The sequence below is a fragment of the Ooceraea biroi genome, chromosome 12 (genome assembly GCF_003672135.1).
Source record: "Ooceraea biroi isolate clonal line C1 chromosome 12, Obir_v5.4, whole genome shotgun sequence".
Lineage (NCBI taxonomy): Eukaryota > Metazoa > Arthropoda > Insecta > Hymenoptera > Formicidae > Ooceraea > Ooceraea biroi.
In genome coordinates, this window is record NC_039517.1 from 2330182 (window position 1) to 2344882 (window position 14701).

The 14701-nt window shown below is 45.7% G+C and overlaps 1 protein-coding gene across 1 annotated transcript in view; it reads left to right on the forward strand.

Moving 5' to 3' along the window:
* The window catches only part of LOC105281942, a 38001-nt gene that overhangs the window by 19123 nt on the left and 4177 nt on the right, over positions 1–14701 (forward strand). Inside the window, exons 6-12 of the mRNA XM_026974462.1 lie at positions 9975–10100; positions 11357–11596; positions 12042–12170; positions 12821–12950; positions 13791–13913; positions 14046–14135; positions 14538–14661. Of these exons, the coding sequence (XP_026830263.1) occupies positions 9975–10100; positions 11357–11596; positions 12042–12170; positions 12821–12950; positions 13791–13913; positions 14046–14135; positions 14538–14661 (962 nt within the window). The remainder of the gene's footprint in view (positions 1–9974; positions 10101–11356; positions 11597–12041; positions 12171–12820; positions 12951–13790; positions 13914–14045; positions 14136–14537; positions 14662–14701) is intronic.

Here is a 14701-nt window from a genome sequence, read left to right on the forward strand (position 1 = left end):
ACAGCATTTTCGACATGCGTTGCTTTTGTTTTTTAATCAAAAGAAAACTGCGGCTGACGGTTATAGAATTCTTGTGGAAACTTATGGTGATTCTGCCCCATCAATTAAGACGTGTGAATACTGGTTTAGACGCTTTAAAAGTGCTGATACTGATGTGAAGGACAAAGAACGCTCGGGACAACCAAGAAAGCTTGAAAATGCAGATTTGCAAGCATTATTGCACGAAAATCCAACAGAATCCACTTCAGAACTTGCCAGAGCATTAAATGTTGATCGTACAACAGTTACATGAAATGGGAAAAATTCAGAAAGAAGGGAAATGGGTTCGACATGAATTATCGGAAAGTGCCATTTGAACATTTGCATTTCGTTGATCGCCAGGCAAAAAAAGAAGAGTCTTTTGTCTCGGATTGTTACTGGGGATGAAAAGTGGATCTATTTGGATAATCCGAAACGCAGAAAATCATGGGTGGATCCAGGCGAACCGTCAACATCCACTCCGAGACGCAATATTGACGGTTGAAAAGTGATGCTCTGTATTTGGTGGGATAGTGTACTATGAGCTGTTAAATCCGCATGAGACTGTCACGGCTGATCGTTATCGACACCAATTGTACAAGTTGAAGCAAGCATTGGACGAAAAACGAGCACCAATTGCGAGTAAACGACGGAAAGTGATTCTTCTTCGTGACAAGGCTCGACCTCACGTTGCGTTATCAGTGAAAGAAACACTATTAGAGCTTGAATGGGAAGTCTTACCGCACCCCGCGTGTTCTCCGGACATTGCTCCATGCGATTATTATTTGTTCCGGTGGATGCAACACGCTTTAGAGGATACACACTTTGATAATTTGGAAGAAGTGCGAAAATTCGTCGACGAATGGATCAACTGAAAAGAAGAGTGATTTTATCGTGGTGGAATCGATCTCTTGCCAGAAAGATGGGAAAAAGTTATAGAAAAGGAAGGAAAATATTTTGATTAAGGTATTCATTCATTATCATATTTAAATACATGCGTTTTTGAGAAAAAAAACCCTCAAAACTAAATCACACCCCTAATACATTTCCAGACATCGCCGACAGGCAGCTACGTACAGGGTGGCTTTCGAAGGAGAGAGGCCGTTTCTCACATCGCATCTCGAAGCGAAAAATCGAGCGGAATTCCGAACCGCCAACCGAATGCGCGCGGTCTCGTGTTGCCTCTCTTGCAACGAAATTAAACGCTGCACACCGGGCAAGCAATCTTTGCTCAATTAACTTAAAAGGCTTCCGCGCGCGCGCGAGCTCACGTCGTAATTACGCGCGATAATTATACGCCGCGCGCGAAGAGCGAAGGCGATGCCTCGTGGTTCATAATTATTAAGACAAATTGCGGGGTTCGCGCTGCCGCGCGTACACGGGCGGGCAACGTCGTATCGGCGTGGAGCGTCAGTACCTGCCGGTTAATTCTCTCGTGTTAGCTTTACCCCTTTTCCGCGGCGCATGGCCGCGACTAATACCACCCGCCTGCATGGAAAGTTACGGCGGAAGCTCGAGCCGTTCCCTCGAGCCCTCGTCTCGACACTTGTTGAATTTCCATTCAGACTACGAGTGGGGAATTCTCCTCTCTCTTTCACCCGCGTCTTCCTCCCTCGCCTGTCCCACCTGTAAATACTCGCGCAGACATCGAGCCGCGAGCCGGGAACCGAGGGGGTGATATTTGATCGGGAGCACGATGTGGAAAAGCCCGCGAAAGTAAGAGTCGGCGAGGCCGGTCTCCTCGAGACGTTCGATTGCTCTGACACCGTTACTCGAGACTCGCTATTCACTCGATGGCGATTTTTCACAAACACCGCGCGCGTGTTATTTAAGCGAGCGGCATGTAAAAACGCGAACGAACGAGAGAGAAACGGGAATTCAATTTCGCAATCTGCGCAGCGCTGAATATTCGAGATTAACGAAATTTCACGTAACAAACAAAATATGCAAGGCAAATGCAAAGTGAAAAATAATTTTTATCGGTACCCCATGTCGGGAGGGGGGAGGGGGGGGGATTGAATATCCATGTGCAAACTTGGATTTTTTTGCGCGCTCGCCTCTCTCGGGAGCTCTTTGTGTTTTTTTCCTCGCTGTTATTTTTTAATATACATATACATATAATACATATATATATACATATATATATATATATATATGTGTGTGTTTGCATATGGGCGCGTATTTATACAAGAAAGTATCGGAATTTCCGGCGTAGGCGGCACGATTCGATAATGGGAGGCGGAGCATCGGCAACCGATACCTCATCGTTAAGAGTATGAGTCGCGGAGAAGCCCCGGGGGCGACCGGAGGAGAGGGTTCTATGTACGTGTATCAAATGATACATCTCAAACGTAAGATAACGCATCGCGAGCCATCGACGCAGCAATATTTTCTTTCGTGGAGCGCTGGAAAAGGAAAGAGCTGATCGCTGTCTGCTCCTCCACGTGTCTCCATACAGAAGAGAAGAGAGAGAGCGAGAGAGAGAAGAGAGACAAGAGCGAGAAATTGTAATTTTCTATTGACCCTGGGGAAAGAAAACATACCCCATATGTGCGCATAAAGTTTTAATAGGACTGGCTTGCACGCGCGCCTTGCAGCGTTCTCAAAACGTGTCTTTTTTCCCTTTTTCTTCACTTTGCTATTGAGAAGGAGGAAAGCGGGGAGGGTGCGGCGGAGGGAGACTTATTAAAAACGCGCTTCTAACGAGAGGCAAGCTCGCCGAAGCGGCAGAGATTGTGCGAAAGGACGAAAAAAATTATTATTTTTAATTAGGGTCTTAGAGGGGCGCTTTAATTAGAATGCGGCGACACCGCGTTTCCACCGGATGCTCTCTTCCCGCGGAAATGCGCGACCGCATCGACAATCGGAAAAGAAAGGCGTAGGGAGAGACCGAAAAAAAGAAGAAAAATAGAGACCGTTTCCGGCGTTGCGGCTGTATTTCGCGAACGATTTCCGTTTTGACGTTTGAAGGATGGGAGCTTTCGGCGATAAAACACTCCGAGATGAACGATGGCCTGCCGTTTAACATATCGGTGACATTTACACGACGGTGATACGCGATGGAAAATCCGGCGCTCTTCGCGGAATCGCAATCGGCCAGCTCGAATATTCCCGATGCATATTTTCCTCTCCGTGGATGCGTAGAGAATTTCTACGAAACGTTACCGGTAACTTTGCAAATTATTCGACGTATAATTGTTTTTTAATTAAAATTTCGAAGCATCACAGTCGAATCGTAGGAGCGGTTTTTCCGGTTCTCCAGTTTGGCTTCGGCTAACGGAGTGCTTTGTATTTAAAAAACTCCCTTTTTTCCTGCCTCTCTCTCTCTCTCTCTCTCTCTCTCGTGGCATTTGCGTATCAAAAGAGCAACTAACAGAATTGTTTTAATGAAAAATTTGTCGGTCTATTAAGGCCTCGCGCAATTTAAGACCGGACGGTTCTGGCGTGCTCTTTTACGGCCCCTTTGATGATTTAATTAACGTAATTTCGACGGCCGTCAATCACGTTGAACGACAGGCAATTTTAATCTGAAATGTCCCGCACACATACCCGTCGATTAATCCTTTTCCCGTCCGTCTAATTATATGTGTAGCGACACGAGCTAACGAGGGGCAGCCGGGGGTGAAAGGGTGGCGGGGGCGAGAGGGTAGCGCGAGCGTGCACGCGCTTTTATAATAGCCATCGGCATTGTCGCATTCGACTTGTCGCATCGATCGATGATAAAAATATTTAACCCTTGTGCCGCCCTCCCCATCGTCGTCGTCGTCGTTTCTCCCTCGGCGAGCGAGCAGACCTCGCGAAAATCGAATGCAAATGCCTCTTAGCTAGCGACGTGATGAGAACGGGAACGCTCCCGGGACAGCCTGCAAATATTTGCGAGAATATTTTGCAAAAATGCTCTCTCTCTCTCCTTCTCTCTCACCTCGGTCTTTTTATTGTTAAAAATGAAACACCGCTCGCGAATCCTCCCGGAACATCTCGCGGAACACTCGAAAATATCGGGCGCGCGTAATTCGCGGCTAATCGGTTTACGCGTCGAGTAACTCGCCATAAAACAGCTTCCTCGGGTTCTCTCGGGTAAAGGGATGAGGTGCATAGAAGGGTGAAGAGCAGGATTCCGCGGCTGGTAGTGTGCAATGGGTCCGGTGTTTCGACGAGATTGCGTGGGTCCCTTTTCGGTCGATTACGGAAACGCGTAAGGGAAGATAATAATGCTCCCTGCGCTCCTCTCGTGCTCTTCTTCTTTTCTCTTCAGCTTCTCCCTGGGTCTCCGTGCTCGATAAACGGGAAGGTATGATAAAATCGCGCCGATTTCAATGGTGTCGTGCTCGAGGCAATATTTATAAAAGGAACGTTTTTCATTCGGGCGGAGCGAAAACGCGAGCGAGCGAGCGGACGGACGCGCGAGCACCGCTCGAGCTGGCACGTATACGTCCAATAAATCGATAGCGGCGATAAAATGTCGATATGGAAAGGCCGCGCCACCCCGACGTCCAGCGATGGAGCAAAGACGGAGTATTTTGCAGGAGGCTGCGCACCGCCAAAGTGACAATGCGCCGCTGATTGTAACGGGTGTCGCGGAATTGTGTGGAACAGCGGACACTTTTTATTTCGGCCTGGTTATATCAACGTGACGTAACTTGCTGGGGGCCGAGACGACCGCCACGTTTTTGTCTTCTCTATTTCAGACTGTGAATGCACCGTTATTGACCATTGTGGTCCATTAGCGGAAACGCGAGATCCTCGCCGAGCGGAAATGAAAGCGTTTACCGGAATAATTATTAAATGCGCTTTTGTTGCATTTTTCTTTCGATGACCTGAATTTACAAATCGCGTTCAAGAAGATAATTTTTTAAATTTTCGCGAATAGCTTCCGGAAAAGAATGTATCGAATATGAAGACCCATTGATCGATGAATCAATCCATGATAAGTTAATTAATTTCTATAAATCGCAGCAATCGTTAAAGATGATGCTCCCTGTTCAGTCAATAATTCAGGCAATAATTTTTCGTACCAACAAGAAACGGCGTGTCCGATTTGTAACGATATCTCCACCGACATCGAGAACTTTGCGGACGAGCGTCGAGGAGAAGCGGGAGCAGAAATAAGACGGAAAGGGCCAGCTGTATCCGCGATGACTATCGTACTATCGTACGACCACACGCTAGAATCGGTTGCGGCGCATCTGTGCCATACAGTACAACCGATAACAAGCCGCTAACAACCCCGGCTTCTCCCCGAGAAGCCCGCGGGATAAGGGCGAGAATTCTTGCGGGAGGACGCACGATCGATACGGAGGGCACGTAACGAATTCCTTTGGGCTTCCCTCGAGATACATCTTCTATTTGATCCATTTATAATTCTGTTATGATTCTCAATGAAAATCATCACGGTTTTCATTTTAAGTTCGCGGGGGTGGCTGGGTTCCAAATCCCGAGATGTTTGATCGCTCGATCATTTCCTTTCCTGAATCTGATTTTGATACGATGATACCTTTATTCTTGGCGCCTTTTTCTCTCTCTCTCTCGCTATTACTCCCGTAATTATTTATTATATGATAAATATTACGCGTTTTTTTATTATCCATTATTACTCGTTAATTATTACTCGGTAATTACGCTGCATCGCTCCGTGCAATTTCTGCATGCGTCCTCGTGTAATTTAATTTCATCCGTGCGGATGGAAAATATTCCTCTTCTCGTGTGTTCCATATTTCATCCCGACTCGTCGTTCAAGGCACATAAGCGACATCGCTCGTATTAGTCATACCAGTTTACGTTCCTTTCGTAACTGTCGCACCCCGCGGTTTATATCGGACACCCCCTCTTGCTTGCTTACTCTCCACTCGGTAATAACTCGGCTCTTAGCAGATATTATCTCGGGACGCGTCCCCCCGTGTTTCCTCCCTGTTTCCTCGCCAAATATCCGCGCTTATTCTCCCGACCATCGTCGTTCCGTTCTCTCCACTCCAGCAATCGCGCATTGATCCGCCGACAATTGAATTTATTCGTCGAGCACGCGACGCTGCTCGTGCGTGCTCTCGTTTTTCGAGTAGCGCCGTGATTATTCTTGCGTTCTTGTTTCTTTGCGCGAGGATAACCAATCTCGGTTGGACCGCAATGAAGTTGCCGTCTACCCTCCCACACACCCATCGGTCCTCTTACTTTCGTTCTCCTGCACGTCTCCCTCGATCTCTCTCTCTCTCTTTCTCTCTCGCTGATGTTCTCTTTAGGAGCAATGGAAGAGGTCGTCACACATGAGCGCGCGAGCGCCCATTTGGAGCAATAGACAGTATTTTTAGACCTCGTCTTTCTCTCTCGATCGTTCTCTCCTCCTCCTTCCCCTCGTCCCCCTCATCGCGCTGTTCATCCTCGTGCCTATGTATCTCTCTGTCTCTCCAGGTGCCTCCGTCTCCCTCGCTCTCTTATTCTCCGCGATTAAATCTTGCCTCGATATCGCGACACACTACGCTGATCAGACCCTCGCTACAAACGCGAAGGTCTGCCTGCCAGTATCATCATCATCATCGACCGACATCACACTACGTGTGAATCCGCGAGGGTAGCGGCTCCTCTGCCCTATCCTCCTCCTCGAGGGATCCCACGCGATTATTTTTTAGATCGCCGCTCGTAAAAGTGGACGGTGCCATCTCCAGGGACGAATAAATTAGATGATATTAATGTACCGATCCAAGCACGCTTTCTCGAATTTACAGATCGAGAAACTTGCGTCGTCAGGACAGATTTATGGATCCACGGATCCACGCGCGATGACCGTAAACTGCAACTTTTTGGGGTCTTTTGGGACTACCTGCGTTTCAGAGACTCGCGCAAATATCATCTTTAAGGTACTAGACCTTTAGACGTTACGTCTGGATCTGACGATCGCTCTCTCTCTCTCTCTCTCTCTCTATGCATGTGTGCGGTTCATAGTGCAATGTAGGCTTGATGACCATATTACCCCTTTCTTCGCACAACTTAAATGGCTAAAAGTGGATGAGCGTAGAAAGTATCTAATGGTGACTCTCATACGTTCCGTGATTTTATCCAGCAGGCCATTAACACTAGTAAATGAACTGACTTGGAGAAGCGATGTTAGCGTGAGATGCACTCGTGCGTCAGGCTCACTCTTGGAGGTTCCAGCGTGTAGGACGGAACAGTATAGAAGATCGTTTAGGTGCTCTGCTGCAGAACTATGGAACGCTCTACCACAAGAGTTGAAATCGCTTGATTCTGCTTCGCGGTTTAAGGGAGAGCTGTATGACCTTTTCCTTAGTAAGCGGTCCTAGTATTTCGGGGCTCTTACTATTGTATTTTCGCTGCATTCTTAGTTTATTTTTAGTCTATTAGTTTATTTTTTAGTTTATTTTTCTCTTACTTGTTTCTGTCTCGTGGTTTAAGGGAGAGCTGTGTGATTAGTAGCGCCAGTTGTGTTTAGTATGTGCATCTATTAGTGGAGCTCTTTCTATTATACTTTTATTCAGCTGCTTTGGAGCTCTTTTCTATGGTATTTTTTTTTAATTATATTTTGCTGCATGTATAGTTTATTTTATTTTATAGTATTTTTCATTTATATCTTTTTATTTCACTTTCATGTTATGTATGCTACTTTATATCTACACCGGTAATATTTTGTAATGATTATACATATGTATATCACTGTGTCGAGCGCTTGAGGGGACTTGTCCCAGAGTGCAAATAAATATCTATCTATCTCTCTCTCTCGCTCTCTCTTTGGAGCTCAGGAGGCTTATAAGGGCTTGCGGAGACGGGTCAGAGAGCGGGTTCGCGATGCTCGCTCGAATTATTGTTTTTCACGTTTGTCGAGTGTTAGGGATGCACGTAAGCTGTGGATCGAGCTGAGGAGTTTGCGTGTGGTGCGGGATGGGAGGGCTGTGGGTGAGCGTGCTCTGGACCCTGACGCCGTGAACGACTCTTTTTGCGGGGCTTTCGGGCGCGCTCCCTCTGAGACGTGTCTGTCGCGTTTGCGTGTCTCTGACTTCGACGACAGTCAATTTTTTTGCGCACGTTACTACGGAATATCTGATTAAGCACTTCCATTTCCCGGACTCTAGGGTGGCGGGGTGCGATGGCTTTTCGGGCTTCTTTCTGAGATCGTGTGCCGCAGCTCTTTTTCCGGTATTGTTGGAGATTTTTAATTGGCCCCTCAGCTCTTCGTGTTTTCCTGCGGTTTGGAAATCAGCTCTCATCACGCCAATACCAAAAATATCGAATCCTACGCGGCCGTCTGATTTCAAGCCGATCTCTATCCTCTCCGAATTTTCTAAAGTGCTTGAGCGCGTTGTGCGGGACGATGTCGCGAAGTACCTGAGTCAGTCTGGCTACGCGGATCCGACACGATTCGGTTTTAATGCTGGTGGTTCTACTCAGGCTGCCCTGCTGAAGGTTACTGACGATATTCGGAGGGGGGTCGACAATCGCAGGGTTACCGTGTTGGTGCTGTTCGACTTCTCTAAAGCATTCGATACAGTCGACCGCTTTATTCTTCTTCAGAGACTGGCGGCATTGGGTTTTTCCTGGCCTGTGCTTCGGTGGTTTTGGTCGTATTTGACGGGCAGGAGGCAGGCTGTTAGGGTCCGTCAGGGGACTTCCCGTTGGAGGTCGGTTTCGTCGGGCGCGCCTCAGGGCTCGGTTCTCGGACCTCTGTTATTCAATCTGTACACGTCCGCCGTAGTCTCGGTAATACGTAATTGTCAGGTTGTGAGATATGCTGACGACCTACAGCTGTACCTCCACTGTGACCCTGCCACCCTTGGTGATGGTATTGCTCGCGTCAATGAGGATATCGAGGCGCTCTGCTGCCGGGCATCGGAACATGCTGCGTTTGAATCCGGGGAAAACCAAAGCAATGACTCTCGGTTCTGCCAGGTACGTAAACTCACTCGACCTGAGTACAATTCCACCTATCAGAGTGAGCGATTCTGTCGTTGAATTTGTTACCTCGGCTAGGAATTTAGGGATTTACATCACGCCAACTTTCAGCTGGCGCGAAACGGTTACTGCAGCGTGCAATAAGATTTACCGCACACTCTATCAGCTGAGAACTAATAGCGGTCGCCTCCCGCTTTGCTTGAGGAAGACACTGATCAACTCGCTGATCTATCCTCAGCTTGATTACTGTTCGGTGGTCGTGTCCGATATAACTGGGGTGGAGAATACGAGACTCCAGCGAGCTTTAAACGCCTGTGTGCGTTTCGTTTTTGGCGTGAGGAGGGATGAGCATGTCACTCCATATTTCAGAAGAGCTGGGTGGTTGAAGGTGCATGAGCGGCGCGATTACTTTATAGGTGTCTTGATGTACGAGGCTCTGCGGTATCGGGTCCCGCTTCATCTGTCTGAGAGGCCTCGCTATGTGACTGATGCTAGAGACAACGTGGCGACGCGAGTCTGTGGGCTGGACCTTGTCGTTCCTAGTTGTCGTACTGCGACTTATCAGAGCTCTTTCATTGTCTGCGGTACGCGTCTCTGGAACTCCCTTCCCGCGTCCCTGCGTGGCTCAGCCTCGGTGCCGGTTTTTAAGCGCGCGTTGTATGATCATCTTTTGGAGCTCTCCGTCCATTAATTATAATTAATGTTCTTCCAGTGCATATTGGTGTAATGTAAATTTTGTATTAACTTGTTATTACGAGATGAATTGTATTAACTGAAATTCTGTATGGGTTTACCCACTTTTGTTTTTCTTTGTACTTAAGGGCACGTACCCAGTACAATAAAATAAATATCTATCTATCTCTCTCTCGATCGGATCTACCCCGTCACGCGACGATGCAATTACATTCGCATTACAAACATATGCGTGCGATTATCGCGTTCACGAGAGGAGATCGCGCAAGTTCAAAGTGCTTTTCTCTTTATGTAGCGACGGTGCCGCGTATCTCGTTGATGCACGCGATGATGCGATTGAGCGTAAAGTACCGTTCGTCTGTTGCCCACAGGCAGAAGATAAGCTCGGAGGAGAGCAGCATCACGGAGGTGATGGCCTGGTACACGAGCGTGAACGCCGCAATGCTGGATCATCTGACTAATCAGATCAAGGAGACGGACAACAGCGGCGTGTGGAGGTAACGGGGATTAGAATCCCTCTCTGCACCCTCAGAAAGGATTTCTGATAACAAGACGAAAAATATTCTTGACTAATTTAATCGTATTACAAGTATAAAAAATATGAAAATAAAACAATTTTTAATTTAAATCAGTAATTTCTATTCTTCTCTCTCGAATTAAATAAGATTGTCTTACTGTCTTCAGACAAGAGTAACATGTACAAATTTATGCTTATATATTCTTCTATGTAGAATAATTTGATATTAGCGCCACTTTATAGTAGGCTTTGTCCATGTCGACGCATCATTTTCTCACAGTCGCTCGTCGACTCGGCGCTTCTGCGTCCTTTATTCCGATAAAACGGCCAATATTTATGTGTTGCAATCGAAAATCGGGAAAGTGTTTCTGTTATTTACAATGCAAGAAATATTAAAAGATATGGAAATGTAAGTAAGTATATACAATATACTTACTTGAGAAATAAGATTCGAGATAAGACATTTCCATATCTTTTGCACTTATTCATTGTAAATAACAGAAACACTTTCCCGATTTTCGATTGCAACACATAAATATTGGCCGTTTTGTGCAGATTCTACAAATTCTCTTACAAGAATAGAATAAGATGTCTTTTAGATCTCACAATATTCTTAAATCAAGAATATTTTGAACTTGCTACAAATTTTTATCTAAATCCTTCTGAGAAAATGAATGAGATAGCACGAAGATTATTTGAATCTAGATTTTCGAATTTTCTATTCAAGATTAAATTATGCTTCTTTTCAATAATAAATATGATTGTCGCTATAGCGATCTTATTTTGATAGATTAAAGGGTAATAGCATTAAGTCCAGAAATCTTTTCTGTGGGTGTGGGAGTCTATCTCCATTTCCTTGTCTCTAAAACCGAGATGACGAATCTCTCGTGGAAAGGGTGGAGACAAGGGTGGTCCCTTTACGTAAGCGATGCAATTTCTGGATTCCTTCCAGCGAGGAGTTACGGAATGCTAAATCAAGATCTAAAGATAAGAATCTAGAATCGAAATAATTTATCGGAAACGATATAAGAATTCGAAATTAAAATGTCATCGAATTTCTATTTCCTTTTCACAAGGAATCAGAAATTACTCGCTTCGTTGTCAATTTTGTCGCACGTACGATCGATCAAGAAACTTAAAAAGGATCTTTTAATTTTTGATCTCACACCCGCGCAAATGCTCCTCAAATACGTGTCGAATACGTGTGTATGTACCTTAGACGTTTCTCTGTCGCAGGTATCTGATAGCCTTCAAGAATCTCTTGCGCAGCATCGAAAGCCTCGGGATCGCCTCGGTCGAGGGGATCAACTATTTCGGCCGCGGTATCCTGATCGGTGACAACTACGTGAGCTACGTGCGCCACGATGCTCTGGGACGCGATCTGCTGAACGCCGCTCTGACGTACGTGCCCTCCCTGAAAATGTTCTACGATGAGCTCACGCAGACCATACCCGAGTACGACAAGATCAAGGCAAGGTAAAAAGCAAGGTTCCCCGCGATCCTCTTCGCGATTAAAATTCTCCCGGGAATTTTATCGGAATTTCTCCGCGATACTCTCGGACAGCAAGATCGCTCGGATATCCTGTGTTTATTATGCAACGAGCAACCGGAAATTACATATCCGTTGCTGTCAGGATACCGACATGTAATAATCACGAGACCGCAGCACGTGAATTGAAAATTTATAAATTTGGACGTACAAGCCGGCTTGGAATATTCGTGGAGCGTTTCTTCCGCGCCCTGATCTCCTATGAGAAAAAGTGGACGTCGGTTTTTAATAAATCGGGGCGGAGAGAGAATTCCCGTGGAATGGAGATGGCTTTCACGCGAGATTTCGACGTAAATATATACCAGAGCCGATGATAGATCGCGGTAATAAGAGCGCGGGAAACTGTAAACGCGTGCGTTCTCTGCCTTTCAGGCGGGGTGAAATTCTGCGGAATCAGAAGAGGGAGCCGAGCGTCGACGACGCAATCGCTTACTTCGACTCGATGGCCACTTACATCGACGAACTGCGAAAGCTGCAACGGGAATTGCGTCACATGATAAGGTAGCGAATCCTCATAATGGAATTGTGTCTCGTCACGAGCCCGTCTCGGCGAGGCCCGCAAATAAAACACACCCCCGCGAAACACAGTCGCCTGCACCGATGTATTTGGTAATCGCCCTCGTAATTGGAAAAGTATCGATCTCTTGCTACGCCCTGATTGAGATCTGATCCTCGCACAGCCGAGCAGAGCGAAAGAGAAGCCTGCTTCTCTCGCTATCTCTCCTTTGAAAACTTCAACGACCAGCCATATACATACCCATCGCAGTTTGTTACAGTGAGAAAAATGAAGTTCAGATTTCGTAATCAAATTTCAGATTTGGTAGCTATTAAACGCGGTCCATTAAAATCCAATTCAGACCGGGAGATCTAATTCCCAGCCGCAGATTTTGAATTTTAATTGACCGTCGAACCAGTTAACGTTCACAAAGCCCGACAGGGATCTCTCGGCGTTCTCCGTTTCTGACGTTGTCGCGGGGGTAAAGTTTCGCAATTTTCGCTTTCGAAGGCGATCGACTCGCGAGTGAATTCACTCGTCGCGACTCACTGTCGACGATAATCACATTGTTGTATCATACGTTACGTTACAACGATATGTCCCTCGCCGTTTGCGAAACGTATTGATCGTCCGTGCGATACGTCTGTTCTGCCAGAGACTACGTCAACTCGACGTTGCAAGACGCCAGCAACAAGGAAGTCGCGGGCATCGCCATCGTCGTCCTGGTGCTGGTGGTGTCGCCCATCATCATCATACTGATGCGCAACGCTGTCGCCACCATTCAGGTACGCATTCGATCTCGACAAAGCCGACGATTGCTTTTCATGGGAAATTTCTCATTCGCACGCACAGTAAAAGTAAAATGTTAATTTTAACATTTTTTGCATGTCCCAGAAAGTCCACTCTAAATTTTAAGTTAAAGTAACTCATTCGTCATATGTTACTTCTTGACGAACTAGAAATGTTAAGTAATTAACACAATACTTTACATTTATTTTTGTTATTGTAACTTTAAGTGTGATGTAAAAATAACATACAAAGTAATTGAAAACTACATGGAAGAGAAGTTACAATAACTCATCAGAAAAGTTGATAGAACATTTTCGTTCGTACAATATGAACATTTACTTTTTATGTTATATTAACACATGATAGTAATTATTTCAACTTAAATTATTTTTGATAGAAACATTTAATTTTAGTAAATTTGATTATTTTATATGTCAAAGTTCATGATTGTTTGAAGATTTACTTTAACTTTTTTTAGAATGTTAAACTGACTTTGTGACATGTTGATTGTTTAAAATTATCGTGTTAAAAGCATTTCAAATAATATTCCATTTCTAAGAGACATACACAAAATGTTAAGTTATGAAGTTAACATTAATGTAACATAAAAAATTGTTATAAAAATAATAACATATCAGTTGTATGTTAAATTTTACATTGAAGTAGTAATCAAAACATAGCAACACAAGAAAATTTTAACATATGGACGCACAATTTTTAACGGTGCGTAGCGATCACGGAAACCCATGGAAAAATTCAGGGAATAATGGAGTTCATTGAATCTTCTGAAACGTTCGTCCTCGGAGATATTGACTCGACTCACTGATTGATTGCAGATGTATGCTGCGAATCTGGCGCAGAAGGCGCGCGAGCTCAAGCGCGAGAAACGGAAGAGCGACACGTTGCTCTTCCAGATGCTTCCGCCCAGCGTCGCCCAGCAGCTCAAGCAGACTCAGCAGGTGAATCTGTGAAAGAGTGACGAGGAGACACGTTCTTCTATCGTTCAATCATCTATATCATGTCCATATCATTCAATCAGCTGTGATAATTTTATTTTTCGCGCATTCATGAGATTTCCTTTCATCCACCAGGTGCCAGCGGAGTATTACGAGGCGGTGACTGTCTACTTCAGCGACATAGTCGGCTTCACGGAGATCGCCGCGGAAAACACGCCCCTCGAGGTGAGGAATCCTTCGTTCTGCCCTGCTGTGGAGATGACTGATCGATCCTGAAGCTAAATTACATGAAACTACCATCAGCTATCCCCGCGCACCAGCTCGTTGCCGCAATGATGAAATCGCGCGCATACCACGGCGAATTCCCGCGGGACGCATCCAGGACGATCTCGAACCGCGTCATCGCATTAATCCTTCAGCCTTCGATGCGCCATTCCTGTCATCATCGCCCACACACCGCCCTTGCTCCTCAAATTTTAAAGGACTATTTAATTGAGATTTCATTCGGATTTGATTGCTCTCCACGGAATTTAATGACCCACTTTACCCGAAACGTAGTGGAATGCAATATTAATCTATACTATAAGGGCCAGCGCATGACGTATTAATGAGAGCTGCGCATTTCAGGTGGTGACGTTCCTCAACTCGATCTACAAGCTGTTTGACGCCCGCATCGAGTGCTACGACGTCTACAAGGTCGAGACCATCGGCGACTCCTACATGGTCGCTTCCGGTCTGCCCGTCAGAAATGGTAAAAGTACGATATTCCCCCTGATCCAACCTCTGTTGCC